At 34.2% G+C, this 26,965-nt stretch overlaps 3 protein-coding genes across 3 annotated transcripts; all 3 read left to right on the top strand.

The window, feature by feature from the left end:
* The first annotated feature begins 12,567 nt into the window (after window positions 1-12,567).
* LOC115978425 (aquaporin NIP2-1-like) lies at window positions 12,568-17,461 on the top strand. Its single transcript, XM_031100440.1, has 5 exons — window positions 12,568-12,787; window positions 13,012-13,236; window positions 16,012-16,206; window positions 16,303-16,364; window positions 17,085-17,461. Exons 1-5 carry the CDS (start codon window positions 12,647-12,649, stop codon window positions 17,338-17,340), a joined length of 879 nt encoding a protein of 292 aa, XP_030956300.1. The 5' UTR covers window positions 12,568-12,646; the 3' UTR covers window positions 17,341-17,461.
* A 3,906-nt stretch (window positions 17,462-21,367) lies between these two features.
* Window positions 21,368-21,835, top strand: LOC115972488. Its single transcript, XM_031092800.1, has one exon. It carries the CDS (start codon window positions 21,368-21,370, stop codon window positions 21,833-21,835), a length of 468 nt encoding a protein of 155 aa, XP_030948660.1.
* Window positions 21,836-22,315: 480 nt separating this feature from the next.
* On the top strand, window positions 22,316-22,915 carry LOC115972480. The gene has a single exon (XM_031092789.1). It carries the CDS (start codon window positions 22,316-22,318, stop codon window positions 22,913-22,915), a length of 600 nt encoding a protein of 199 aa, XP_030948649.1.
* Window positions 22,916-26,965: the final 4,050 nt, after the last annotated feature.

Raw genomic sequence — 26,965 nt, 5'->3', positions numbered from 1 at the left:
GGGGAGAGGAGATTGAAAAATAATACTAAAAACAAAATTAATCTGACAATATAAATCGATAATAATAACACAATAAATAGACAATTGTAACTACAAGTATATATTTCATATTATTAAAACAAAGAAACAAAAACAATCAATCATAGTTACTAACAATCAAAGTGAGAAATTAATTTAAATACATAAAATTTAGACATAATTTGATTGCTTAAAATAAATTAAAAGAATTTATTAATCTACAAAAGTTAACTATGGAACCTACTAATTGAATTATCATACAAACACAACTTTTTCACAATAAATTTTACAATTATTAAAATAGTGGTTTGTGAGTTGTGAAGGAAATAAAGTGATTAGTTCATCAATGTAAGTTGTTCACCCTTCACAGTTAACTATTTTCACAATTGAAAAATTTATTGTGAAAAAAGTTATGTTTATGGCATTATAATTATAATAAGAAAAGAAAAGAAAAATCAGAATAGGGAAGAAAAGTACTGTAAATAGTACAAAGGATGGGATAAGATCAAAACTACTTGAAATAAATACTATTTAAGAATATAAAAATTGGTGAAAGTGCGGTTGTGTGAGGGAATTGAAAAGCTTTTTTTCCATTCTTTCGTCCCGGTGTCAGGGCTGTTTCATAACAGTGGGAGTGCCTTTTCTATTTTTTCCATGGGGCAAACTATTTAAATACATATCACATAGCAGATATGAAGGCATTTTTTGGAGGAGATAGGGGGCAATTGCCCCTTCTCGTCCCCCCTGCTCTGCCCTTGTCAGAGTCTATTATTGACACTGTTTTTATTCTGTTTAATCACAACAAATCATGTCAGTAATAATTTAAAAAAAAAAAAAACAAAACAAAACAAAAATTATGCAAAATATTGTCTCTAAACTTATTATTTTTTAATATAAACTCACATTTTTATATATAAAAAAATAGTCAAGTCACAACATATAAAAACAAAAACGAGTAATCATTATGCCCTAACCCTTCAAACAAGCTCAATTGAAAATGAAGACTAGCATAAAGTTTAGAAGTGTTAAAAAGGATAATGGTTTCCACTAAATTAGTACAATCCAAATTACACGTGTTAAACAAATTGAAATTGAAATTGATTGTCACTTTGTATGTCATTATCTGTTAAATGGTACCCTGTAGTTACACTTCATTTCTTCTCTTTGTATGTCATTATCTATAAGGTCTGGTTTAAGAACAACTTATTTAACTAAAATTGAAATTTTTTTTGTTAAAAGTATAATAAAAAAAATTAAAAACTCATGAATAAAATAAAAAAGTGCAATAGAACTCATAAATAGTACCAAAAAACAAGCTAAAAACTCAAATAAACTGAAGCAAATAAACACATCCCAATCGGGCTCTAAAGTCTCATTCCTCGAAATACTGTTTCGTGATCTTGCAGTCAATCTCAAGCTAATCTCTCAAAACCGAATATGAGTTTGAGGCCTTAAAGGGCTGTTACAATAAAATAAAAAAGTGCAATAGAACTCATAAATAGTACCAAAAAACAAGCTAAAAACTCAAATAAACTGAAGCAAATAAACACATCCCAATCAGGCTCTAAAGTCTCATTCCTCGAAATACTGTTTCGTGATCTTGCAGTCAATCTCAAGCTAATCTCTCAAAACCGAATATGAGTTTGAGGCCTTAAAGGGCTGTTACAATACAGACCTAAGGGCCCAACGCTCAGACCATTTCATATGTAGGTTCAGTTTGAGGGACCCTTAGAATTAGGCCCAAAGGCCCAACTTCTAGATCATATCATAACCTGGACATGCGCAAAACCAACAAGCTACAAAGGCAATATTGATAAAAATGATAGGTGCAAGCCAATTTGTTCAAAACATAAATTGAAATTTGAAAGTCACACGCTTTTAACTCTTCGAAGGCGCTAAACAGAGATTTACAATGTTTGATTATTATTACGAAAATTATATAATAAGTTGATTGAGTACATGTACCAACACACTGCCTCCAATTGTGGCTAGGGCTTCAATATCTAATCCTGAATAGTTCTTCCTTTTTTTCGTCAGAAGCCCAATATGGATGGGGGAGCTTATTTTTGTAATTGGGTTCAGATCTTCCACAATGAACCAACAAGTTCAGGCCCAAAATTGTGGAGTTGGAGTGGATGGCTGAGAGGCCCACGTTCGCAAACTTTCTTCTATTTTTTTTTTAGGTTAAATTAACTATTTCATTCTTAACCTTTAGGATGTGTGTCAATTTGGTCCCCCACCCCATAATAATAAAAATAAATAATAAATAATAAATAATTGGTCTCTAATCTTACAAATGCATCAAGTTGGTTATCAAAATGGTCTATATTGTTAATTGATAGATAAAAATGTTAACGTGGTCCAGATAAAATATTATTTCCCTTAAAAAAACTTATTATTACTTAGTAATTTAGTAACTCGTGCTTGCATCGTGAGGGGACATTTGGGATCAAAATCATTCTCCTAATCCTTCAACACAGGTCCTCCAAAAAAAAGACAAAAATTCCTAACTCAGTAACCCACAAAAAAAGAGCAAAGAAATATACAAAAATCTAAATAGAGGGAACCCAAAATCCCAACTCCATATCTTTGAAATTCTTTTCCCATGCACACCTGTGGTGGTTGGAGGTGCTGCCCCAAACCGAGAGTGGCAACTCAGTCAATACTTCTAGTTCTAGAGATCAATATCTGCATCAATGGTTTGGCGCAAAACTTCATAGACTGTCCAATAATGGCACTGAATCAGCTTAACATAAATCCCTGCCAGAGTGACGTGACTATTCCAAATAAATAGATCTGCATGTTGGTCCTGGAATATTCCTCTTTGTTTGTGTTTGTGCTTATGTTCAGAGTGTTGCAACACAGGTCCTTTTGTTTTGCAAATGTTGTTTAGTTGTGTAATTGGTTTATTACTTCATTTATGAAGTCAGTGGGTGGAACTTTAAGACATTAAGTTCTCCTAATTGAATATAAATAAGAAGAAGGAATTTTGCAATTCTCTTTATTCTCTTGATTGATGGCATAGTTATTGATTTTATCTCATCTTGAAATTTTACAAGTATAGAGAATATACGAAGATAATATAATTCAATAGTAAATTTGTTAAAATTCACATCTAATTAAAAAATATTATGTAGTATAATTTTGTTCAAAGTTATACCAAGTGTAACACATTATATTTGTATATATATTGTTGTAAATTTGTACCATAAATCCTCCTCACAAAGTAGTTGACAAAATTTTCTCAAAAAAAAAAAAAAAAAAGTAGTTCACAAAATTTTGTATGAATATTCTACGTTTTTTTTTTTTTTTTTTTTTTTTTAAAATAAGACATCTTATATATAAAAAGCGCCAATACCCACTACAGTACTTCGGTACTATACACTCAGAGTGTTTGTACTATGTAAGCACTGTAGTAGTAACAATGCTTTGGTGAGGCACTTCGGTTTTTTTTTTTTTTTTTTTTTTTTTTTTTTTTCAATTTCAAGTTTATTTTTCCTTCCGTTTGTACTTTTTTTTTTCCTTTTATATATATTGTTTTACTACACAACAAATTTCATAATATTTTTACAATTATTGAGGTGTCAATTTCTTATAAGTCAAAATAAAATAATAAAATATGAAACTGTGATTAATCACAACTGAAAATAAATGTTTTCTAACGCCAATGCCCGCTACAGTGCTTCGATACTGTGCACTCAGAGTGTTTACATTGTGCAAGCACTATAGCGGTAACAGTGCTTTGGTGAAGCACTTCGCTTTTTTTTTTTTCTTTTTTTTTTTAATAGTTTCGAACAGTAGTTACAGTTCCACTGTAGCTACAGTAGTTACAATTTTTTTTTTTTTTTTTGTCTTCCGTTTGTGCTTTTTTTTTTTTTTTTCCTTTTATATACATTGTTTTACTACACAACAAATTTCACAAAATTTTTACAATTATTGAGGTGTCAATTTCTTATAAGTCAAAATAAAATAATAAAATATAAAACTGTGACCAACTACAACTGAAAATAAATGTTTTCTTATATATAAAAAGCGCCAATACCCGCTACAGTGTTTCGGTACAGTACACTCAGAGTGTTTGTACTGTGTAAGCACTGTAGCGGTAACAGTGCTTTGGTGAGGCACTTCGTTTTTTTTTTTTTTTTTTTTTTTCAATTTCGAACAATAGCTACAGTAGTTACAGTTTTTTTTTTTCCCTTCTATTTGTACTTTTTTTTTCCTTTTATATATATTTTTTTACTATACAACAAATTTCATAATATTTTTACAATTATTGAGGTGTCAATTTCTTATAAGTCAAAATAAAATAATAAAATATGAAACTGTGACCAACCACAACTGAAAATAAATGTTTTGTAGCACCAATACCTGCTATAGTGCTTCGGTATTGTGCACTCAGAGTGTTTACACTATGCAAGCACTGTAACGGTAACAGTGCTTTGGTGAAGCACTTCGATTTTTTTTTTTTCCTTTTATATATATTGTTTTACTACACAACAAATTTCACAATATTTTTACAATTATTGAGGTGTCAATTTCTTATAAGTCAAAATAAAATAATAAAATATGGAACTGTGACCAACAACAACTGAAAATAAATGTTTTGTAAAAATATTATGACACTTGTTAGGTGAATGTGTAAAAGCTACCGTACTTTTGGTTTGTTCAAGTGGCACTGTAGCTACAGTAGCTACAAAGTTTTTTTTTTTTTTTTTTTTTTGTCCTTCAGTCTTCCGTTTGTACTTTAAAAAAAAATATATTTATAAGAACTTGCATATATATTGTTATACTGACACAACAAATTTCACAATATTTTCATAATTATTGAGGTGTTAATTTCTTATAAGTCAAAATAAAATAATAAAATATGAAACTTGACTAACTACAATTGAAAATAAATGTTTTGTGAAAATGCTGTGACACTTGTTGGGTGAATATGTAAAAATTATAGTACTTTTGGTTTGTTCAATATGTACTGTTCATCGATTTTTTTATTTTTATTTTTTCTCAATCATCGATTTGTGCTCTTTTTTCTACAGTATTTTTTGCACTGTTTATACAGCGTTTTTCACTGTTTATCTACAGTTCCATTTTGGTTAGCTACTTTGTCTTCTTTTTTTTTTAAGTTTTGAACGGTAGACTGTAGCTACAGTACCAAGCGGCACTGTAGCTACAGTAGATACTTTTTTTTTAAATAGTCTTCTGTTTGTACTTTTTTCCACTTTTATATATATCACTGTACATCCAGTGTTTTTACATTGTGAGAGTAGCTGCAATAGTGCTTTGGTTTTGTGAATCTTTTTTTTTTTTTTTAATTCAACCCTTTTGTTTATTCAACTGGTACTGTAGCTACAATGCCTAATTATTTTTTTTCTTCAGTAATTGGTTTGCGTTTTTTTTTTCTTTTAAATATTGATGTAAGCTGACATTTATATTGTTATACTGACAAAACAAATTTCACAATTATTGACGTGTCAATTTCTTACAAGTCGAAATAAAATAATAAAATATGAGTCTGTAGCCAACTACAATTGAAAATAAATGTTTTATAATAAAAGTGATTGTGCCGCTACAATACTTCAATACTGTGCATCCAGAGTGTTGGCACTATGCAGTACTGTAGCTGCAACAGTGCTTTGGTTTCGTGAGTCCTTTTTTTTTTTTTTTTTTTTCCAACCCTTTTGTTTATTCAACTGGCACTGTAGCTACAAGGCCTAAAGTTTTTTTTTTTTTTTTAAATATTATATAAGCTGACATTTATATTGTTATACTGACACAACAAATTTTACAATATTTTCACAATTATTGACGTGTCAATTTCTTACAAGTCAAAATAAAATAATAAAATATGAGACTGTAGCCAACTACAACTAAAAATAAATATTTAAAAAAAAATGTTACAACACTTATTGTTATCACAATATTTTCACAATTGTTGAAATCTCAGTTTCTTATATATCAAATAAAAAAAAAATGCTAAATCCACAACATTTTAACATTAATTTCACAAACAAATCATAGGTAAGGTATTATTGATGGATAGCACTAAAGTTGTTGTTGTTGTTTTTTTTTTTTTTTTTTTTTCTAGTAATCGGTTTGTGTTTTTTTTTTTCTTTGAAATGTTTATGTAAGCTAGCATATATATTGTTATACTGACATAACAAATTTCACAATATTTTCACAAATATTGACGTGCCAATTTCTTACAAGTTGAAATAAAATAATAAAATATGAGATTGTGACTAACCATAACTGAAAATAAATGTTTTGAGAAAGTGTTACAACACTTATTATTATCACAATATTTTCACAATTGTTGAGATCTCAGTTTCTAATAGATCAAATAAAAAAATGCTAAGTCCACAACATTTTAACATTAATTTCTACCATGCCTAAAGTTTTTTTTTTTTTCCCAGTAATCGGTTTGTGTTTTTTTTTCTTTTAAATATTTATGTAAGTTGGCATATATATTATTATACCGACACAACAAATTTCACAATATTTTTATAAATATTGAAGTGTCAATTTCTTACAAATCAAAATAAAATAATAAAATATAAGACTATGACCAACTACAACTGAAAATAAATGTTTTGAGAATAACAATAACAATGTTATCAGTTTAAAACTAATAATAACTTGTCATTTACAATTTGTTCTAAAAATGTTATGAATGTAGCATTTCTCTTAAATAAAATAAAAAAATATCTATTCGAATCCTAAAAATAAAGATATTGTGAAAATATTGTGATATTTTGTTGTATTTTTAGACTTCTTTTTTAATATAATCAAATTGGGTGAGCCAAAATTCACGATTTCACACAAAATCTATATTAATTTTCTCACTACTGGAGGCAGCATGTGCCTTGCACGTGTAGCCAATGCTAGTTTGATTGAAAAGAATCAATTAATACATCATGCAGTCTATTTCACAGAAAAGCTCAAATTTTCATTTTGTAATACTCTTTTTTTTTTTTTTTTTTTTTTTTTGGGTTTGAAGCTTGGAAGTAGTAAATATGACACTGGATATCTCCAAATGCCTTCTTGCCTAATAGCACACTGCCTTCAATTGTGGCCGGGGTTTGAATCTCCACAATCTTTTAAGAACATATAAAGTTCTAGGTAAAAATGCAAAATTCACTTTCTAAGTTTATTCAGAATTCATTTCAGTCCTCTAAGTTTTTAATTCAATCAATTAAGGTGTTTCCATAAACGTTTGTAAAACATTTTGGAAAATACTTTTAAATAATTAATTGAATTTTTTTAATTTAAAAAAAAAAAAGAAAAATTTTAAAAATTAGAAAATTAACCACAACATATAACAAAAGTTAATGAAAAAGCCTTAATTGGATAAACTTAAAAGTTAGAAGACTGGATTAACAAAATTAAAGTTAAAGAACTAAAATAAATTTTGATAAAACATAGAAAATGTGTTTTGCATTTTAGCCAAAGTTACATATTTAATCCTGAAAATGCTTCAATCTTTTTTTTTTTTTTTGGGTCAGAAGCCCAATATAGGTGAGGGAGCTTCTTTTCGTAATTGGGTTAAGATCCTCCACAATGGGCCAACAAGTTCAGGCTCAAAATGTTTGGCATTTGTAGGGCCCGCAGAGAGGCCCATGTAAAGTATACATTCATGTATAACATCAACATGGCATATATCATTCTCAAAAAAGAAAAAAAGGAAAAAGAAAAGAAAAGAAAAAAAATATATATATATATATATATATATTTATATATATATATATATATATATATATATATATATATATATATATATTCTATCTAGTCTAGTTCTCTTGTTGCTGCCTGAAGCAAAGGAAATGATTCATTAAAAAGCACAACCCTAAGATTTGCTTACTTTAGACTAAGGACTAAATTAGTATATGATCACTCTTTTATTTATTTATTTATTTATGTATTTATTTTTTTTATAGGAGTATGATCACTCTTCTAGATTACTTAGAAAGGAAGAAAACTTAGCCTACTTTAGCTAGCTTTCTTTTACTTTTTTGATCTTTGTTGTTTTTGCTCGCTTTACGTGCAAGGGGTAGGATCCCTCTTCCTCAAAATATCTTTAGCATATGCCAGCCGGAAGTGACAAAGTGTTAGGGCACTAATCAAAATAATTAAATTTCCCACTTTCTATCTATTATGCAGGGATGAAATCAGGATTCAAACTTAGAGGGGGTCAAAGTTCTTTATTCAAGAATTTTAGAAAGTTGGAATATTAATACTAGAGATTGACAACAATGCATTATTAGCATTAATTTTTTAATTTTTTTGTATTTTTTTTAAATCAATAATAGATATTTATAATTTTTTTTTAAAAAAAATCTATTTATTATTTTCACATAATTCTATATCTAATAAATTCATAATGCTATATATAAAAGATTCTATAAAAAAAAAATGCAAAAACTATAGTTAAAAGTTCAAATCCATGTCTAGTATTACATTAATAAAACAACTAAAATAATGGTTAATCAACATCATGCACTAATATTCAGTGAAAAAAGGGTGAGACAATTATTGGTGTCTTGGTTAAGGAATTTTTTATTTATAATTACTTGGTTAAGGTTGCAGTAGCATAAAGATGTGAGATCTTTTACTTTAAAAAATTTCCATTTTGAAAACATAGTAAAAAAATAAAAGAAAAAGAGCTCTGTTAAATAATCACACGATAATGAATGGTAACTTTGAGTCTTCAACTATGTAAATAATAAAACTTTTCCCATCGCTACATTAATTTAGCTAAGGCACAAAGTTTATTACCAATAGACTAATCAGACACATCCTGGTGGCAGTTTAAGTAAGGCACAAAATAGTAGATTTTTGTTTCACATGTGTATTACATTTATGCATGCATGCCAAGTGTGTCCCAAAGTTAATAAAACATTAAAAATTAATAAAATTCTATCATTTAAAAAAAAATAAAAATTATCCACGGGTTGTGTTAAAGAGTAGCAGCTCTTTAAAAAAAAAAAAAAAAACTTTTTTCATGGTTTGAGTTAAGAACACCAACTAATTCAAGTTGCTGGTGACATTAATTGGTGTATGAATGGAGTGATTAGTAGCATAGGAGCTGTCTTTGTGACTATGGGGTAGAGTCATTTGAGAGGGATAAAGAGCTCTCAAATTAGAGGTAAAAATTGGGTAAAGATTATTGAGTTTTTTGTGATTTGTTTTGCTAGGATTTATAATTGATTTGTTATATATATTTACTTAGACTATGTTAGAAGATTTTTTTTTTAAATTTTTTTATTATCTAAATATGTGAATTGTTTTGTAGATTTCCTTGTTGTCCAAATGTTTAGCTAAATGTTTTCCTTGATATTCTTGGGACAACCTTTTTTCATTTTTGGTTTCATGGGTCAGCTTGTAAATTGTTTGGGAGAGGGGGGGTGAAGTATATTAATTTTAGAGCCAAAAGTAAATTTTTTATGCTAATATATATACTAGGGAATTTTTTTTCAAAGGCTAGGGGGGGTGGGGGCCATGGCCCCCCTCAGCCCTTAGGTAGTTCCATCCCTGCTATTAGGCTAAGTGTTTGAACAAGTGGAAAGGAAGATTTCGGGCAAATTGCTTTTTGATGTAGGTATTAGGCTTTAAATATTATTGATCTTTTTGTAAGAATGATAAATGAAATATAACTAACATAATAATCTTAAGAATTTGGGCAAATAATCTCAAGGAGTTGGCTTAGTGGTTCCTAAGGTTTCTTGATATCCATGAGATCCTGGGTTTGAAATTTCTCCCCAACATCTTGGGTCCATCCCCATGTGATTCTTCCCTGTAATAACTTAGTAGAACTGTATACACTTGAAAGAATAATTAGATACTCAAAGAAGTATGAATACTAATAATGATGATGATAATGATGAGCAAGGGCAGAGCCAGGGAGTCTATAATTGATTTGTTATATTCTTTTTTTACTTAGACTGTGTCCAAAGATTTTTTATTATTTTATTATTATTATCTGAATATGTGAATTGTTGTGTAGATTTTCCTTGTTGTCCAAATTTGTATATTGTCCAAATGTTTAGCTAAATGTTTTCCTTGATATTCTTGGGACAACCAGACAATGGATGATTTGATAATTTTTTTCATTTTTGGTTTCATGGGTCAGCTTGTAAATTGTTTGGGAAAGGGGGGCCAAGTATATTAATTTTAGAGCCAAAAGTAAATTTTTTATGCTAATATATATACTAGGGAATTTTTTTTCAAAGGCTAGGGGGGGTGGGGACCATGGCCCCCCTCAGCCCTTAGGTAGTTCCATCCCTGATATTAGGCTAAGTGTTTGAACAAGTGGAAAGGAAGATTATGGCCAAATTGCTTTTTGATGTAGGTATTAGGCTTTAAATATTATTAACCTTTTTGTAAGAATGATAAATGAAATATAACTAACATAATAATCTTAAGAATTTAGGCAACTAATCTCAAGGAGTTGGCTTAGTGGTTCCTAAGGTTCCATAATATCCATGAGATCCTGGGTTCAAAATCTCTCCCCAACATCTTGGGTCCATCCCTATGTGATTCTTCCCTGTAATAACTTAGTAGGACTGTATACACTCGAAAGAATAATTAGATACTCAAAGAAGTATGAATACTAACAACGATGATGATAATGATGAGCAAGGGTGGAGCCAGATACTCAAAGAAGTATGAATACTAATAATGATGATGAGTAAGGGCGGAGCCAGAGAGTCTATAATTGATTTGTTATTATTTTTTTTTTTTACTTAGACTGTGTCCAAAGATTTTTTTTTTTTTAATTATTATTATCTGAATATGTGAATTGTTGTGTAGATTTTCCTTGTTGTCCAAATTTGTAAATTTTCCAAATGTTTAGCTAAATGTTTTCCTTGATATTCTTGGGACAACTAGACAAGGGATGATTTGATAATTTTTTTCATTTTTGGTTTCATGGGTCAACTTGTAAATTGTTTGAGAGAGGGGGGCTATGTATATTAATTTTAGAGCCAAAAGTAAATTTTTTATGCTAATATATATACTAGGGAATTTTTTTTCAAAGGCTAGGTGGGGTGGGGGCCATGGCCCCCCTCAACCCCTAAGTAGTTCCTTCCTTGCTATTAGGCTAAGAGTTTGAACAAGTGGAAAGGAAGATTTCGGCCAAATTGCTTTTTGATGTAGGTATTAGGCTTTAAATATTATTGATCTTTTTGTAAGAATGATAAATGAAATATAACTAACATAATAATCTTAAGAATTTGGGCAACTAATCTCAAGGAGTTGGCTTAGTGGTTCCTAAGGTTTCATGATATCCATGAAATCTTAGGTTCAAAATCTCTCCCCAACATCTTGGGCCCATCCCCATGTGATTCTTCCCTGTAATAACTTAGTAGGACTGTATACACTTGAAGAAATAATCAGATACTCAAAGAAGTATGAATACTAACAACGATAATGATAATGATGAGCAAGGGTGGATCCAAATACTCAAAGAAGTACGAATACTAATAATGATGATGATAATGATGAGTAAGGGTGGAGCCAGGGAGTCTATATTGAACCAACATCGATCCAATTCCTTACCACTATAATGACCGGGATATATATCAATTTCACCAAAATGAAAGGAAATCCATTTTTCTTTTGTAAAACAATATTCCACTTACATATGCGTAGTTCATTTAGATTAATAAGCCATAACATGTTTGCATGAAAAAAAATAATAACAAAAAAGGTGCTTTTGCTCTACGGCTGTTGATCCTTTTCTTCAAGTGGCATTAAATGTCGGTAAAGAGAGTCATAATACAAATAGTATAATAAGGAATTATTTCCTCTTGCACACCCTTTGTGTGATGATCACTCCATAAGTATAAGTGCTTGTAGGGTGTAGGGTGTAGGGAGTAAGGGCCGGAGTTCAAGTCTATAAGAGGAAGCTTCACACATATATACACTTAAATTAAGTTTAGGTTAGAGTAGAATTTCTATTTTATATTAAAAAAAATAATAAAAAATTATTTCAACTTTTTTTTTCTTGAGCAATGCTGGTATCCCCTCGTAGATCTACTATCATAGCTCGACTACTTCTGAATTTCCACATGGATAAGTTATGACATAAGTTATATCATTTTATATAATACTATTGTTACTCTTTTTTCTTTGGTATAATAGAATTAAACTATGGCGTCAACTTTTAGCGTACACAGGATTTAAACCACATTTCTTTTATTTGTAAACAAAAAAAGCTTATCAATTAGGCTAAATGGACCCTACAATCTATTTTTCCCCTACTTGTGCAAATTAATTAAACACTTCAAATTCTTCCAAAAAGAAAAAAGGACACTTCGAATAGACTAGGCAAACACAATGGCCAATATAAACAGAAGATGACAATTTGGAAATAATGATAAAATAATATAAAAGCACTACCTAAAAGACTTTGGACTAGTAGGTACACAATTCTTGGCTTCAAGATTTGATGGTTTTCTTTTCCCCCGTCAGGTTAGTGATAGAGAGTGACTTTGGCTATAAAAAGGTATTCGGTTGAGCCTATGAGCTCCTCAGCTTAGACACTGCACACTTGACAATACCAATCAAAAGTTTATTCCCTAGCTAGCTCCTTCATCTTTCATATTTCCCTTCTTGTGTGAATCCAGAAATGGAAATACATCCAATCCCAAACAACTTGGCTGATTCAAATGAGTTGGTATCAGTGAAAACCCCAAAGTCCTTAAAGGAAATCCCAGGTCTTCTTATGGCACCACTTGCTGTATATTACCCACCTGGTTTTCTCAAAAAGGTGAGAACTACTACCACATTATATAGTTCATGCCCTCTACTCTATAAAATTAATTTTAGATTGTACCAATTACGCCAATCATTTCATATCTTTGTCCCCCATTTGACATGCATGGCTCGTTTATATTTTTAATAGAAAAAACCAATTTCCAACTTAAAAAAGAGAACTATAGAAGAATAGAATTACTATTCACCATTATTGTGTTAATACAATGTAATTAACAGGTCCTGGCAGAGGTTATAGCGACCTATCTTTTGGTGTTTGTGACCTGTGGTTCGGCTGCACTTAGCACAAGTAATGAACAAAGAGTCTCAAAACTAGGAGCCTCAGTTGCTGGAGGGCTTATTGTGACAGTGATGATCTACGCCGTGGGACACATCTCCGGTGCACACATGAACCCAGCAGTCACTCTAGCTTTCGCCGCTGTTAGACATTTTCCATGGAAACAGGTATGTGAGCTTCTGAAATTGTTGGCATTATGTGTGCATGGTCCAAAATAGGTTATTAATGGGACTGTTAGACACGGGGAAAGAACTGTCTAGGGGCTGAGGGTGGCCATGCCCCCCTAGCCTTTGAAAAAAAATTTCCTAATATATATATTAGCATAAAAAATTTACTTCTAGCTCTAAAATTAATATACTTGGCCTTCCTCTCCCAAACAATTTACAAGCTGACCCATAAAACCAAAAATGAAAAAAAATTATTAAATCATCCCTTGTCTAGTTGTCCCAAGAATATCAAGGAAAACATTTAGTTAAACGTTTGGACAATTTACAAATTTGGACAACAAGGAAAATCTACAAAACAATTCACATATTTAAATAAATAAATAAAAATCTTTGGACACAGTCTAAGTAAATATATATATATATATATATATATAACAAATCAATTATAAATCCTAGCAAAACAAATCACAAAAACTCAATAATCTTTACTCAATTTTTACCTCTAATTTGAGAGCTTTTTGTCCCCTCAAATGACTCTACCCCCATAGTCACAAAGACAACTCCTATACTGCTAATCACTTCATCCATACATCAATTAGTGCCATTAGCAACTTGGATCAGTTGGTGTCTTTAACTCAACTCATGAAAAAATTTTATTTTTTTAAAGAGCTGCTGCTCTTTAACACAACCCATGGATAATTTTTATTTATTTATTTTTAAATGATAGAATTTTATTAATTTTTAATATTTTATTAACTTTGGGACACACTTGGCATGCATGCATAAATGTAATATGCATGTGAAACAAAAATCTACTATTTTGTGCTTTATTTAAACTGCCACCAGCATGTGTCTGATTAGTCTATTGGTAATAAACTCTGTGTCTTAGCTAAATTAATGTAGTGATGGGAAAAGTTTTATTATTTACATAGTTGAAGACTCAAAGTTACCGCTCATTATCATGTGATTATTTAACAAATCTCTTTTTCTTTTCTTTTTTTACTACCTTTTCAAAATGAAAATTTTTTAAAGGAAAATATCTCACATCTTTATGCTACCGCAGCCTTAACCAAGTAATTATAAATAAAAAATTCCTTAACCAAGACACCAATAATTGTCTCACCCTTTTTTTTTGCTGATTATTAGTGCATGATGTTGATTAACCATTATTTTAGTTGTTTTATTATTGTAATACTAGACATGGATTTGAACTTTTAACTATAGTTTTTGCATTTTTTTTTTTAGAATCTTTTATATATAGCATTATGAATTGATTAGGTATAGAATTATGTGAAAAATAATAAATAGATTTTTTTTAAAAAAAATTATAAATATCTATTATTGATTTAAAAAAAGAAAAAATACAAAAAAATTAATGCTAATAATGCATCGTTGTCAACCTCTAGTATTAATATTCCAACTTTTTAAAATTCTTGAATAAAGAACTTTGCCTCCCAAATTTGAATCTTGGTTCCGTCCCTAGTTAGAGAGTCGGATTTATGTTGCCATTATGTGTGTGCATTTAGGTTTAATCGATGAAAAGATGTATTACAATAACTTTATCGGTGCAGCCTTCTTCACTAATTTTTTACAAACTACTAAGATAGTAAGTTGTTAATAATAAACAATTAATAACGTCAAATTAGTGATGAACTCATATAAAAATCAATAAAAATTTAAGACATTACCAAACTGGGAAAACTTTTGAGAAGATAATTTTATTAACGTTATTGTGTTTATTATTATGCGCATCTGGTGATAAAAAAACACAGTAGGGTCAAGCTAGGGAAGGCTTGTTTGTTGTGACCTCACTATCCACGAGGTTGCATGGTTTGAGCTCCATACATGTATAATCCGCGGCCAAAGAATAGAATCAAATAGTAAGATTGAAACTTTTCAGGTATATATTTTTTGGAAGAGATTTTCACAAACATAAAGGTGAAAGCTACAATGTTGGGAATCTTTTTAAAAGGACACATGCCACTGTTTAATACGTACATGATCTAATCACATAATAATAGGCATGAGGCATCTGTACATCCTCTCTTCTTTTTTTTTTTTTAAAGACTGTACATCCACTCATGATAAGCCAGTTGGACGGCTGTGCTATTTAGATCAATTAATTTCTCTTATAAAATGAATATATTATTAAAATGAATCACTGTTTATTATGTGATGTACTTTCCATCCAATCATGTTAACATAATATTGAGAATTGTAACAATAATTTAATTACTTCTTAAAATCCAAGAACTTATTATCTCAAATTAAAAGATAGGGTATGCATTTGATTTTATGCCGAATTTCAATGGATAATTGTATTTTTCCTACACAAAAAGATAAAATTCTCTCCCTTGAAGATATATTAAAGAGTTCAATTGATATTCCTTGTTTGACTTTGAGAGCTAGGAGGGGTAAAAATAACATAAACATAAAAACCAAACAAACAAACAATTGGAAAACATTTGGTCCCTACCCTGTACCACAAAGTTCAATTATGTTTTCAGTTTTTTGGGTATATGCATAATCAACTCCAAAGTTTCTATTATTTTCAAAGTAAACCCTGATGTTATAATTGCAACAAAATCAAAGCATTATGGCACCCCCCCCACCGCCCCCAAAAAAAAAAACTCACAAAATATTTGTACTTGCATGTAAAACCCTAACAAATAAACATAATTTATTAAATAAATAATAAAAAGTAGAATTTTTCCTCCCCACTAAAATGCCTCTCCTCAAAGAAACAAAGAAATGACTGAATGAATTTTCTTGCAGGTCCCAGTTTATGCAGCATCTCAACTAACTGGAGCCATATCTGCAGCTTATACTCTGCGTCTACTATTGCACCCCATTAAAAATCTTGGTACTACAACACCTATGGGAACAGAGATTCAAGCTCTAGTCATGGAGATAGTTGTCACTTTTTCTATGATGTTCATTGCTTCAGCTGTGGCAACTGATACTAAAGCTGTAAAATTTCATTCAAATTCCAATTTTGTTTTATCAACCTTTTTAAGAGTATATGTTTAATGTACTGATTAGTTGATGTCTCAATAAATTTCCCAGATAGGAGAGCTAGCAGGTCTAGCAGTTGGTTCTGCAGTATGCATTACATCCATCTTGGCTGGGTAAGTACAATCAACCCTTAATCATATACCTAACCAACAAAACTTGAAACTAATAGTCCCTTGAGCCTGGATTAAATATACTTTTCATGCAAAGCAAGGACTGGGACTTATTCTAAGCTCCATCATACCAAAAATGCTAGGTCTTGGAAGATGCAAACTTATTTTTCTTTCTTGAAGTCATTGCAAAAGTTTAATTGTTTCAAAAACACCATTAGTCAAAGCAGGAACATGACCTCTTTGGCCACAGCTCTTAAAGTTTTTAACAACCAAAATTTAGTCCCAAAACTTTAAAAAGTCCATTATAAATCCTTAACAAATTAATCAAGGTCCAACACGTATTATTTTTCCATCATGCCCTATCCAAAATCATACACTTTGTCGCCATTTTTTTTATTGACAATAGCCTCTTTACAGGCCATGTTCAAAGGTGTTTTTTTTTTTTTTCTTCGGAACAGTATAATAAGTTAGAGTAATTATTCAATAGTTCATGTATAAAAATATGATTTTTCCTCCTCTAATTTCCCAAAAGCACTTTTTCATTTATCATCTATTTAAATAGTTTCAAGTACATCAAATATGTTTTCAAAAAAAAAAAAAAACATATATGAGTAGTTTTAAACCGCAATATTCTAATACAAAAAATGGAAATATGGTGAATATGTATGAAATGCATGCCATTGATGGATTAAATTAATAAGTTGTCTGATCATATATATCCAGACCAGTATCAGGTGGATCTATGAACCCAGCAAGGACACTAGGTCCAGCACTTGCTAGCGCAACCTATAAGGGGATTTGGGTGTATGTGGTTGGACCGGTGATTGGAACACTACTAGGGGCTTATACTTACAATCTAATCCGAGAGTCCAATAAGCCAGTCCATGCAATTTCACAACAGTCACTTTCATTCAAATTATGTCGAATCAGAAGCAACGATGTGGAGTTTGTGAACAACAACACTCTCCAGACTGTGTGATGTCATGGAATGGTTCTGCAAATCATGAAGAATTTTTTTCATGAGCTTCCTGCTTTAATTCCCTGTACAAGCTTCCTGCTTTGCATTTCCTACCAAAGAAATGTAGTATCATGTACTAGCTTCTGAGATTAGTCTTTTCATATTTAATGATAATATGACTACTTGTGGTTGGAATAGTTATCAGTTATCTTTTTGAAACAACATTCAGTATGAGCTCCCACGAGCCTTGTACCTCAATTCTACATTCTAGTATCTTCAATGGAAATGTCTAAAATTTAAATCCCTCCTCTCATAACTATCAATAAGTTGGGTGGGTTGACAAGATATATTTGTTTTAGTTTGGGCCATCTCTAATTGGACTATAAGATAAAAATAAAAAAAATTTTAGTGAATACTTTTAATGGCCATCCTTTTAAATAGTTCTTTTTTCTTTTTCTTTTTTTCAAAAAAAAAAAAAAAAAAAAACTAAACCTAAACTTTTCAATATTAGTATATATATTTTTATCTATTAAATATAGATGGATCGTGATCAATGGTGGGTTTCAAAAATTCAACATGCCTACTCATTTAACCAATCATTTTGATAGTTAAATTTGCCAAATCCACACTACCTTTCACACTAAATCTATGTGGGTCAGTGTAGGTTGAAGTGGATTGGGTGGGTTAGCAGGTTAAGTTGATCTTTCGCAATCGTAGTGCCATTCTTGTCTATTCTTTTTATAAATAAAATATTATATCAATGTGTACATTTTTTGTTATGCTCATCTACAAGATGCAAGAAGACCAAATTCCAAATATATAAGTTAGACTTTATACCGTCCAAATTATTCAAATAAGTAATTATTTTACTTAGCAAGACAGATAGCCAGCCCCCAATTGAATCGAGTTAAGATTTAGGCTATGTTTGGAAGACTGATAAACTAATAGGCATTGTAATGTAATAGCTATTTCTATGGTTTAATTATTTAGTAGTTTAGTTATATTTTTATTATGGGAAATAGTCATTTTTTATGAATTGTTATTCTTTAAAATAAAGAATTATTAATCCTCTCTAGAAGGGTTGTAATAGATATTCTTTTATAGGTGTATTAATTTCTAAAATTAATATATTTCCAAATTAACAAACTTTCTATATACACATTACAATTATGAAAATAAAAAGTCATAAAAAAAAAAACTAGTCTTTCTTTCAATTTTTTTTTTAAATATATTATTTTTTAAGAAATAATTATATGAGTAAGATATTTCCTAAAATATGCCTTTAAGTTTTATTCTAATATTACAATTTAGACAATTTGATTTAAACATTCTATTTTCTTCAAGGCTCTATTCTTGTGTTGTCACTAAACAAACTAATAGTAATCAGTATTACATTATAGCATCTTGTATTTCTTGTAATACATATCTCTATTCCTATGTAATCACTAGTACAGTCTACCAAACATGCCTTTAAGAGTGTTGACATTTTAGCATGCTGCATGCATGGAAACAACAAGCATTTTCTATATATTTTATTAGTATATAATGTCTTCATCTTCTTCTTCTTCTTTTTTTTTTTTTTTTTTTTTTTTTTTTTTTTCAGAAAGTGTATTTTGTCTTTTGGTCACTACAAGTCTGACATTATACCAACCTAGCTGAATACAACGAATGGATTTGATAATGTTAATTGAGATATGGACCGAACAAGTTTTTTTTTTTTTTTGGAAAAAGTTTCTACCTATGACGCCCGCTTCTGATAATAATTTTTTATTATCAGACTAAGACACCAATTAGTTTTTGGTATAGGTGGGGATTGAACCCCAGATTTCTTGTACAACCATCAGAAACTTCACCAGTTGAACTAACTGAAACCCACCTGAACCGAACAAGTTGAACTAATTAATTTGCAAATGATGAGATAGCTTATTGTTGTAGTCTTGCCTACTACAATTTTTATCAATTCAGCTTCTCATTAAGATAGACTAATTAATTTGCAGATGATGAGACAACCATTGTTTCTATTACATAATTAATTATTCAAACCCCACAATTTTGAAGAGAGATCTAAGGACATGCTATATAGGTCACACATTTCCCACAATTTTGGCATCGCATCCAGTTTAATTCATCACACTAGTTTAAGTCATCACGCTTAATTTACAGTAATTTTTGCTTAGGGTATCTAGATTTTTTTCGAGTATTTGACTATTTTCTCAAATGTATGCACACACACTAGGTTATTATAGGGAGAAATCTCATGAGCGTGACTCCAAGATACTAATGAGAGGTTTTGAACCCAAAGTCTCACAGATGTCATAAGACCTTAAAAACCACTTAGCCAACTTCTTGAAGTTAGCTTAACGGTAATTTAAATACATTTTAATTTTGTCAATTTGAAACTTAAGAAAGCACTGTTAACAATCATACACAAGGCATTTCTAGAGTGCAAATGGCACCGGTTATATTTTTTGCAATATTAAAGTCTCATACGAAGGTCATTGAGTTAAATAAAACAACAAAAGAGTTTCTAATCCAGCTTAATTTTGTGAAGAGAGAGAGAGAGAAAGAGATCTTTTCACAAACCTTATACATCTCCTTAAGCTTAAAGTTATTTTATAGAGTCCTGCAATGAACTTATCCAACCTGTGATTATACCATACTGGTTGAGTAGAAAGTACAAACTAAAAAAAAATTGTGTATGAGGAAGTAAAGAACACAAATTAGAGAAAGATATGATGTGTGGGGTAGGGAGCTGGACTACATACTGGGCCTTGGGCCCTGTCTGAGGAGGTGAGTGACCCGAAGGCAAGCAAGCAGCACAAATTGTTTTTGGCCAGACTTTACGAGCAGAGCGTGGAATCAAAGGTTGTCCGAGGAGGAGTGTCTCCTCGGACCAACTAAGAGTGGGTCAAACACTGGACCTAATGATTAAAGCTACCCCCCAGGATGCATCGATGATGAGGATGTACCCCAAGAACGTGCAAGAGAGTAGAAAACCCCAAAGGAAAAATATAATATATCTGAAGGAAAGCTGCTGCCACCGCATTAAATGCACCACAGCTACCTTTTTGGCCGCATTTATGTGGAGAAGACCCATGAACAGTAATACCTTCGCAACCACGACTCACAAAAATCCAAGGACGGTGTCAAATGGGACAGGTACTCAAGTAAGGGTTCAGATGGCCAACAAGTGTGAGATCAAGATGGTCTGGGGAGGACTATATAACGTGAAAAACCCTCCATGAAGGGGGGGACGGTAATCAAATTTGTAATAGAGCTTTAATTGAAAAATAATTAAGAATCAGCGTCCTCAGACCAGCCTGAGAGCATTATTCATTAACAAACTTCTGTCATCTTTTCTTTTTTGGCATCAAAACTTGTTCTTCTGCTATTTGGTTTACATAAGCCCAGTCCCCTAACCCATTCTCTACAAATTTATTGTGTTGGGCTGCTTTGGGCTGAAGTCCATTTATCCGTTGGGCTAGAAGTTCAAATTTGGTCCCCATAATTGACACCGTCTGTGTGAAAGGGAATACTCGAGTGTTGGTGAGCTCAACGTTCAACCATGGCAGATTAAAATCCACTACAGGCAGAATCCATAGGATCCCAATGCCAAAATCCTTTCGTCAACCTCGAGCGGAGAAGGGATCGAGAGGAGAGTGTGCATAGTGCCTGGATCGGAAGAAGCCAGTCAAGGAGAAAGGGTCATCTCTCTCAAGAAGAGAATACCAGAGCACTGCAATTGGAAGTCGACCAGCTGAAGAGAAAGTTGTGCCATGCACAGCGAAGGCGAGCTTCCTCTAGCCCTAACGCCTCCCCTAACAGTGAAAGGGATGGTAGCTATAGACGAAGGTCAAAGACCCCACCCAGTGAGTCTTTCTCCTACGAAGAGGAGAACCACCACAAACGTAGGCACACGAGCCCCCCTCGAAAAGGCATGGGAAACGACGCTATGGGCAAGGCGTTGGATCAAATCTCTAGGTCGCCTTTTGCGTGAAGAATTGAGTGAGCGGAACTCCCCTGGCAATTCACTCAGCCCACGTTCACCATGTATAATGGCAAGATAGACCCCATAAAGCATGTGAGCCATTTCAATCCGAGAATGGTCGTCCATTCCAGAGACAAAACCTTGATGTGCAAGGTTTTCCCATCCAGCCTAGGGCCCATAGCAATGAGATGGTTTGACAGCCTGAAGCTCGACTCCATAAACTCCTTTAAGGAGCTCACCCAGGCATTTGGCTCTCGCTTCATCACTTGCAACAGAGTCCCTCGGCCCCTATCATCCCAGCTATTTTTGAGTATGAGAGAGGGAGAGACCCTAAAGACATACTCGGACAGATATTGGGAGATGTATAATGGAATGGACGGTAATTTTGAAGATGTCGCCATCAGCACCTTCAAGAGTGGCCTCCCAACAGAGCATGGCTTAAGAAAGTCCTTAACGGGAAAACCTGTCGCCAATCTGCGCCAACTCATGAACCGTATTGACAAGTATAAAAGCGCTGAGGAGGACTAGCAAATGGGTAAAACAAAGGATAAGGTTATCCCTTAGGAGAGGAGGGATTTCAGGTTGGACCAATACAGTAACAGCTGGTCGCAGAGAGATTTTGCTGGTCAGGCAGGGTCTACCAATGCTCAAGCAATCAATGCAGTGTTCCGAGAACCGGTGCACCAGGTTTTGGAGAAGGTTAAAAACGAATCGTTCTTCAAATGGCCAAACAAGATGGTTGGAAACCCCCTAAGATGAAACCAGAACCTTTATTACCATTGCCATTAGGACCAAGGGCACACTATAGAGGACTGCAAGAATTTATGGGACCATTTGGACCAGCTGCTTCGAGAAGGGAAGCTAAAACACCTATTGCACCACACCAATAGCTGAGGGGGTCAAACAAATTCGGAACCTAAGAGAGATGATTCTTCGAGGCCACCCTTGGGAACGATCAATGTCATCTTCACCGCTCCTGGTAGGACCGGTTCCTGCCCTTCCAGAGTAATGTCCGTAGCTCGGCTTCCTGCCGAGAGCTCCAATCTAAAGCCTAAAAGGGCCAGGGTGGAAATCCGACCGGTTCTGGGCTTTTTGGACGAAGACAAGATCAGAATCATCCAACCTCATGATGATGCTCTGGTGTTCACATTTAGAATAGAAGGGTACGATGTAAAGAGAGTGTTAGTAGACCAGGGTAACGCTGTCGTGGTCATGTACCCTGACCTGTACAAGGGGTTGGGATTGAAACCCGAGGACCTGACAACCTACAATTCCCCTCTGATTAGTTTCGAGGGGAAGACTGTTATTCCAAAGGGCCAGATTAGACTACCCATACAGACTGGTTCAGAGGTGGTGGAAGTGAACTTCATCATGGTGGATGCCTACTCCCCCTACACGGCTATTGTGGCCAAGCCCTGGCTCCATGCTCTAGAAGCCATTTCATCCACCCTGCACCAAAAAGTGAATACCCCTCGGGGGGCCGTGTTGAAGAGATTGTGGGGGACCAACCTGTGGCTCGGCAATGCCTTGTGGCCGCCATCTCACGGCAGCACGAAGCTAGTTCCTCGACCACCGCCGAAAGGGGCTTATAGCAATCAAAAACTCTAGAGCTGTCGTCCCCTGAACTAGACGAAGAGCCCAAATGCGAGGGTTTGGAAAAATTTATCATAGATGGTGATCCGGAAAGGTTATTTCAGGTCGAGGCTCAACTACCCCCTCACGAGAGAGAGAGGAGCTACTGGTATTCCTCAAAAGAAATATTGATGTGTTTGCATGGAACGCTTACAAGGCTCTGGGGGTGGATCCAGATTTTATCTGCCATCACCTAAACGTTAACCCATCCGTCATTCCCAAGAAATAATTGCCTCAGCGCCTGTCCAAAGAACATGCAGACACTATCAGGGAAGAGATGATGAAACTTAAAAAGACAGGGGCTGTCAAGGAGGTCTTTTACCCTGAATGGCTGGCCAACATCGTAGTAGTGAAGAGGAAAAGTGGGAAGTGGCGAGTATGTGTGGACTTCACGGATCTGAATAAGGCCTGTCTAAAAAATCCTTTCCCTATATCTCAAATAGACCAATTGGTAGATGTAACGGTCGGCCACTCTCGGATGAGTTTCTTAGATGCCTTTCAAGGTTATCATCAGATACCACTCGCCTTGGATGATCAAGAGAAAATAGCATTTGTCACTCCCATTGGAAACTACCACTATAAAATAATGTCATTCGGCTTAAAGAACGCAGGGTCAACTTATCAAATGATGATGACAAGAATGTTCGAATCTCAGTTAGGCAAGAGCATTGAGGTCTACATAGATGACATGGTGGTGAAGAGTAAGGTGGTGTCCGAGCACGTTGCAGACCTTGGAAGCATCTTTGAAATCCTGCGGGAACATAGGTTATGCCTAAACGCTTCCAAGTGTTCATTTGGCGTCGGATCAGGCAAGTTCCTAGGATACATGGTGACTTATCGGGGTATCGAGGTCGACCCCAATCAAATCAAAGCCATTAGCAGTTTACAACCACCCCAGAATCCCAAAGATGTCCAGAAGCTTACCGGAATGGCTGCCGCCCTGAATTAGTTTATTTCTCGGTCGGCGGATAGGTGTAGACCTTTCTTCCTCTTGATGAAAAAGTGGAAAGGATTCGAGTGGACTGAAGAGTGTGCCCTGGCTTTCCAATAGCTTAAAGAGTATCTATTGCGGCCACCTATCATGTCTAGTCCTAAGGTGGATGAGGTCCTATTTGCATACATCGTCGTGGCCTCTCATGTCATAAGTTTGGTATTGCTGTGAGTTGACAATGGCGTACAACGACCAGTTTACTATGTAATCAAATCACTACATGAGGCCGATGTTCAGTATCTACCACTAGAAAATGTTGTCTTAGCAGTGGTGCTTGGCACACGAAAGCTTCCCCACTATTTCCAAACTCATACAGTTGTCATCCTGACTCAACTTCCACTCAAAGCTATGCTTTGAAGTGCTGATTACACAGGAAGGATTGTTAAATGGGGGACGATCCTAAGTGCTTTTGATATGAAATATATGCCCCATACCTCTGTCAAAGGCTAGGTCCTCGCGGGCCTGATGGCCGAGTTTGCTGAACCCCCATTAGAAGAAGTGACAGAAGCGCAATATATGGATGGAAAATTGGTTGGCGTGATCTCCCAACAGGGCCCGCTATCCTGGAAAGTGTACGTTGACAGCGCGGCAAACCAAAAGGGGTCCGGGGTGGGAATAGTATTAATATCCCCTGAGAATATCACTATTGAGAAATCGTTAAGACTGGGATTCTCGGCCACGAATAACGAGGCTGAATATAAGGCCCTGCTGATGGGAATGGCCATGGTTCAAAAAATGGGCAGGAAGGTGATAAAGATGTTCTCGGATTCAAGATTAGTCGTTGGCCAAGTAAAGGGGGAATTTGAAGCAAGGGACGAAAGAATGCGGAGGTACTTAAGTCAGGTGGGGCACCTATGGTCAGGATTCAAATCTTTCAGCTTGTTGCACGTCCCTCGAAGTGGAAACACCCATGCTGCTTCCTTGGCCACGCTTGCTACTTCCTTGGCACAAGGTCTTCCTCGGATCATCCTTGTGGAAGATTTGTACAAACCAGCAGGGATAGAGAGAGAAGCAATCCATATTCACCAATTCAGGGCGGGGCCTAGCTGGATGGACCCTATAATATCATTCTTGAAGGACGATACCTGCCCGAGGAAAAGTCAGAAGCAGTAAAGGTGTGCAGGAAGGCTCCTCGGTTCTGGTTGTCCGAGGACCAAAAATTACACAAATGCTCATTTTCCGAGCCCTCCTTACTGTGCATACACCCTGAAGCAACAAAATTACTATTGGAAGAGTTACACGAGGGAATCTGTGGGAGCCACACCGAAGGTAGATCTTTGGTGCACAGGGCCATCACTCAAGGCTACTGATGGCTAAAAATGCAGAAGGAGGCACAGGAATACGTAAAGAAATGCGATCAATGTCAAAGGTTCATGCTGAACATGCATCAGCCGGGACGAGTCCTTAATCCTCTGTCCAGCCCTTGGCCGTTCATGCAATGGGGCTTAGACATCGTAGGACCTTTCCCCAAAGCGGCAGGAAACAAGAGATACTTGCTAGTCGGCACAGATTACTTCACCAAATGGGTTGAAGCTGAGCCTTTGGCAATCATCAGGGACGTGGACGCTAAGAAGTTTGTTTGGAAAAACATTGTCACCTGATTCGGAATCCCTCATACCCTCATCTCGGACACCGGCCTCCAATTCGATAGCAAATATTTTAGGAGATACTGTTGTGACTTGGGAATCGAGAACAGATACTCTACCCCAGCCTATCCTCAAGGAAATGCTCAAGCCGAGGCCGTTAACAAGGCCATAATGAATGGACTCAAGAAAAGGCTAGACGACGCAAAGGGAAAATGGGTTGAAGAATTGCCACATGTCCTTTGGACATACCGAACCACGCCTTGTAGATTCACCGGGGAAACCCCCTTCTCAATGACATACGGCACTGAGGCGGTTATTCTTATGGAAAATGGTTTCCCTACACTGAGGACTAGCTCTTTCAATCAGGGCAACAACGATGAACTACTAGAAAAGGGTTTAGACTTTATTGAAGAAAAGAGGGAGAACGCAATGGTTCAATTGACGTACTACCAACACAAGCTCAAACAAGGCAATTTGGTGTTAAGAAAGGTCCTAGGCACTGTAAAGAACCCAGCATGGGGAAAGCTAGGGCCCAATTGGGAAGGATCGTTCCGCATCACCTTAGTGGCTGGTATAGGAGCGTATTATTTAGAAGACTTAGATGAGCATGTAATGCCTCACCCTTGGAATATAAACAACCTGAAAATGTACTACTATTAATAAAAAATTTCTTTGCCAGTACGTCCATTCATTGCATAAGTGCGTTGCTCTTCCTTTATAAATGTTTAAACAAAACCTTTGCCATGCCTGATATCCTCGGACTAGATGCTATGAGGAAATTAACACAATGTCATCATTTTTATAAGTGTTTAAACGGAACCTTAGTCATCCTGATGTCCTCGGACCAGATGCTATGGGGAAATTAACACAATGTCATCATTTTTATAAGTGTTTAAACGGAACCTTAGTCATGCCTGATGTCCTCTGGCCAGATGCTATGAGGAAATTAACATAATGTCATCATTTCTATAAATGTTTAAACGAAACCTTAGTCATGCCTGATGTCCTCGGACCAGATGCTATGAGGAAATTAACATAATGTCATCATTTCTATAAATATTTAAACGGAACCTTAGTCATGCTTGATGTCCTCAGACCAGATGCTATGGAGAAATTAACACAATGTCATCATTTCTATAAGTGTTTAAATAGAACCTTAGTCATGTCTAATGTCCTCGGACCAGATGTTATAGGGAAATTAACACAATATCATCATTTTTATAAGTGTTTAAACAGTACCTTAGTCATGCCTGATGTCCTCAGATGAGATGCTATGGGGAAATTAACACAATGTCATCATTTTTATAAGTGTTTAAACGAAACCTTAGTCATGTCTGATGTCCTTGGACCAGATGCTATGGGGAAATTAACACAATGTCATCATTTTTATAAGTGTTTAAACGGAACCTTAGTCATGCCTGATGTCCTCAGACCAGATGCTATGGGGAA

This window comes from Quercus lobata, chromosome 2 (assembly GCF_001633185.2).
Source record: "Quercus lobata isolate SW786 chromosome 2, ValleyOak3.0 Primary Assembly, whole genome shotgun sequence".
NCBI classification, from domain to species: Eukaryota; Viridiplantae; Streptophyta; class Magnoliopsida; order Fagales; family Fagaceae; genus Quercus; species Quercus lobata.
The sequence above is the reverse complement of the archived record's forward strand: the minus strand, read 5'-3'. Positions and strand labels throughout refer to the sequence as shown.

Bases quoted from the DNA above. Each gene is read 5' to 3' on its own strand.
- LOC115978425 (XM_031100440.1), top strand. From the start codon at position 12,647: ATGGAAATACATCCAATCCCAAACAACTTGGCTGATTCAAATGAGTTG. The intron at 13,237-16,011 runs GTATGTGAGCTT...ATTTTCTTGCAG, and splicing joins GACATTTTCCATGGAAACAG to GTCCCAGTTTATGCAGCATC. The intron at 16,365-17,084 runs GTAAGTACAATC...ATATATATCCAG, and splicing joins ATTACATCCATCTTGGCTGG to ACCAGTATCAGGTGGATCTA.
- LOC115972488 (XM_031092800.1), top strand. From the start codon at position 21,368: ATGTATAATGGCAAGATAGACCCCATAAAGCATGTGAGCCATTTCAAT.
- LOC115972480 (XM_031092789.1), top strand. From the start codon at position 22,316: ATGTCCGTAGCTCGGCTTCCTGCCGAGAGCTCCAATCTAAAGCCTAAA.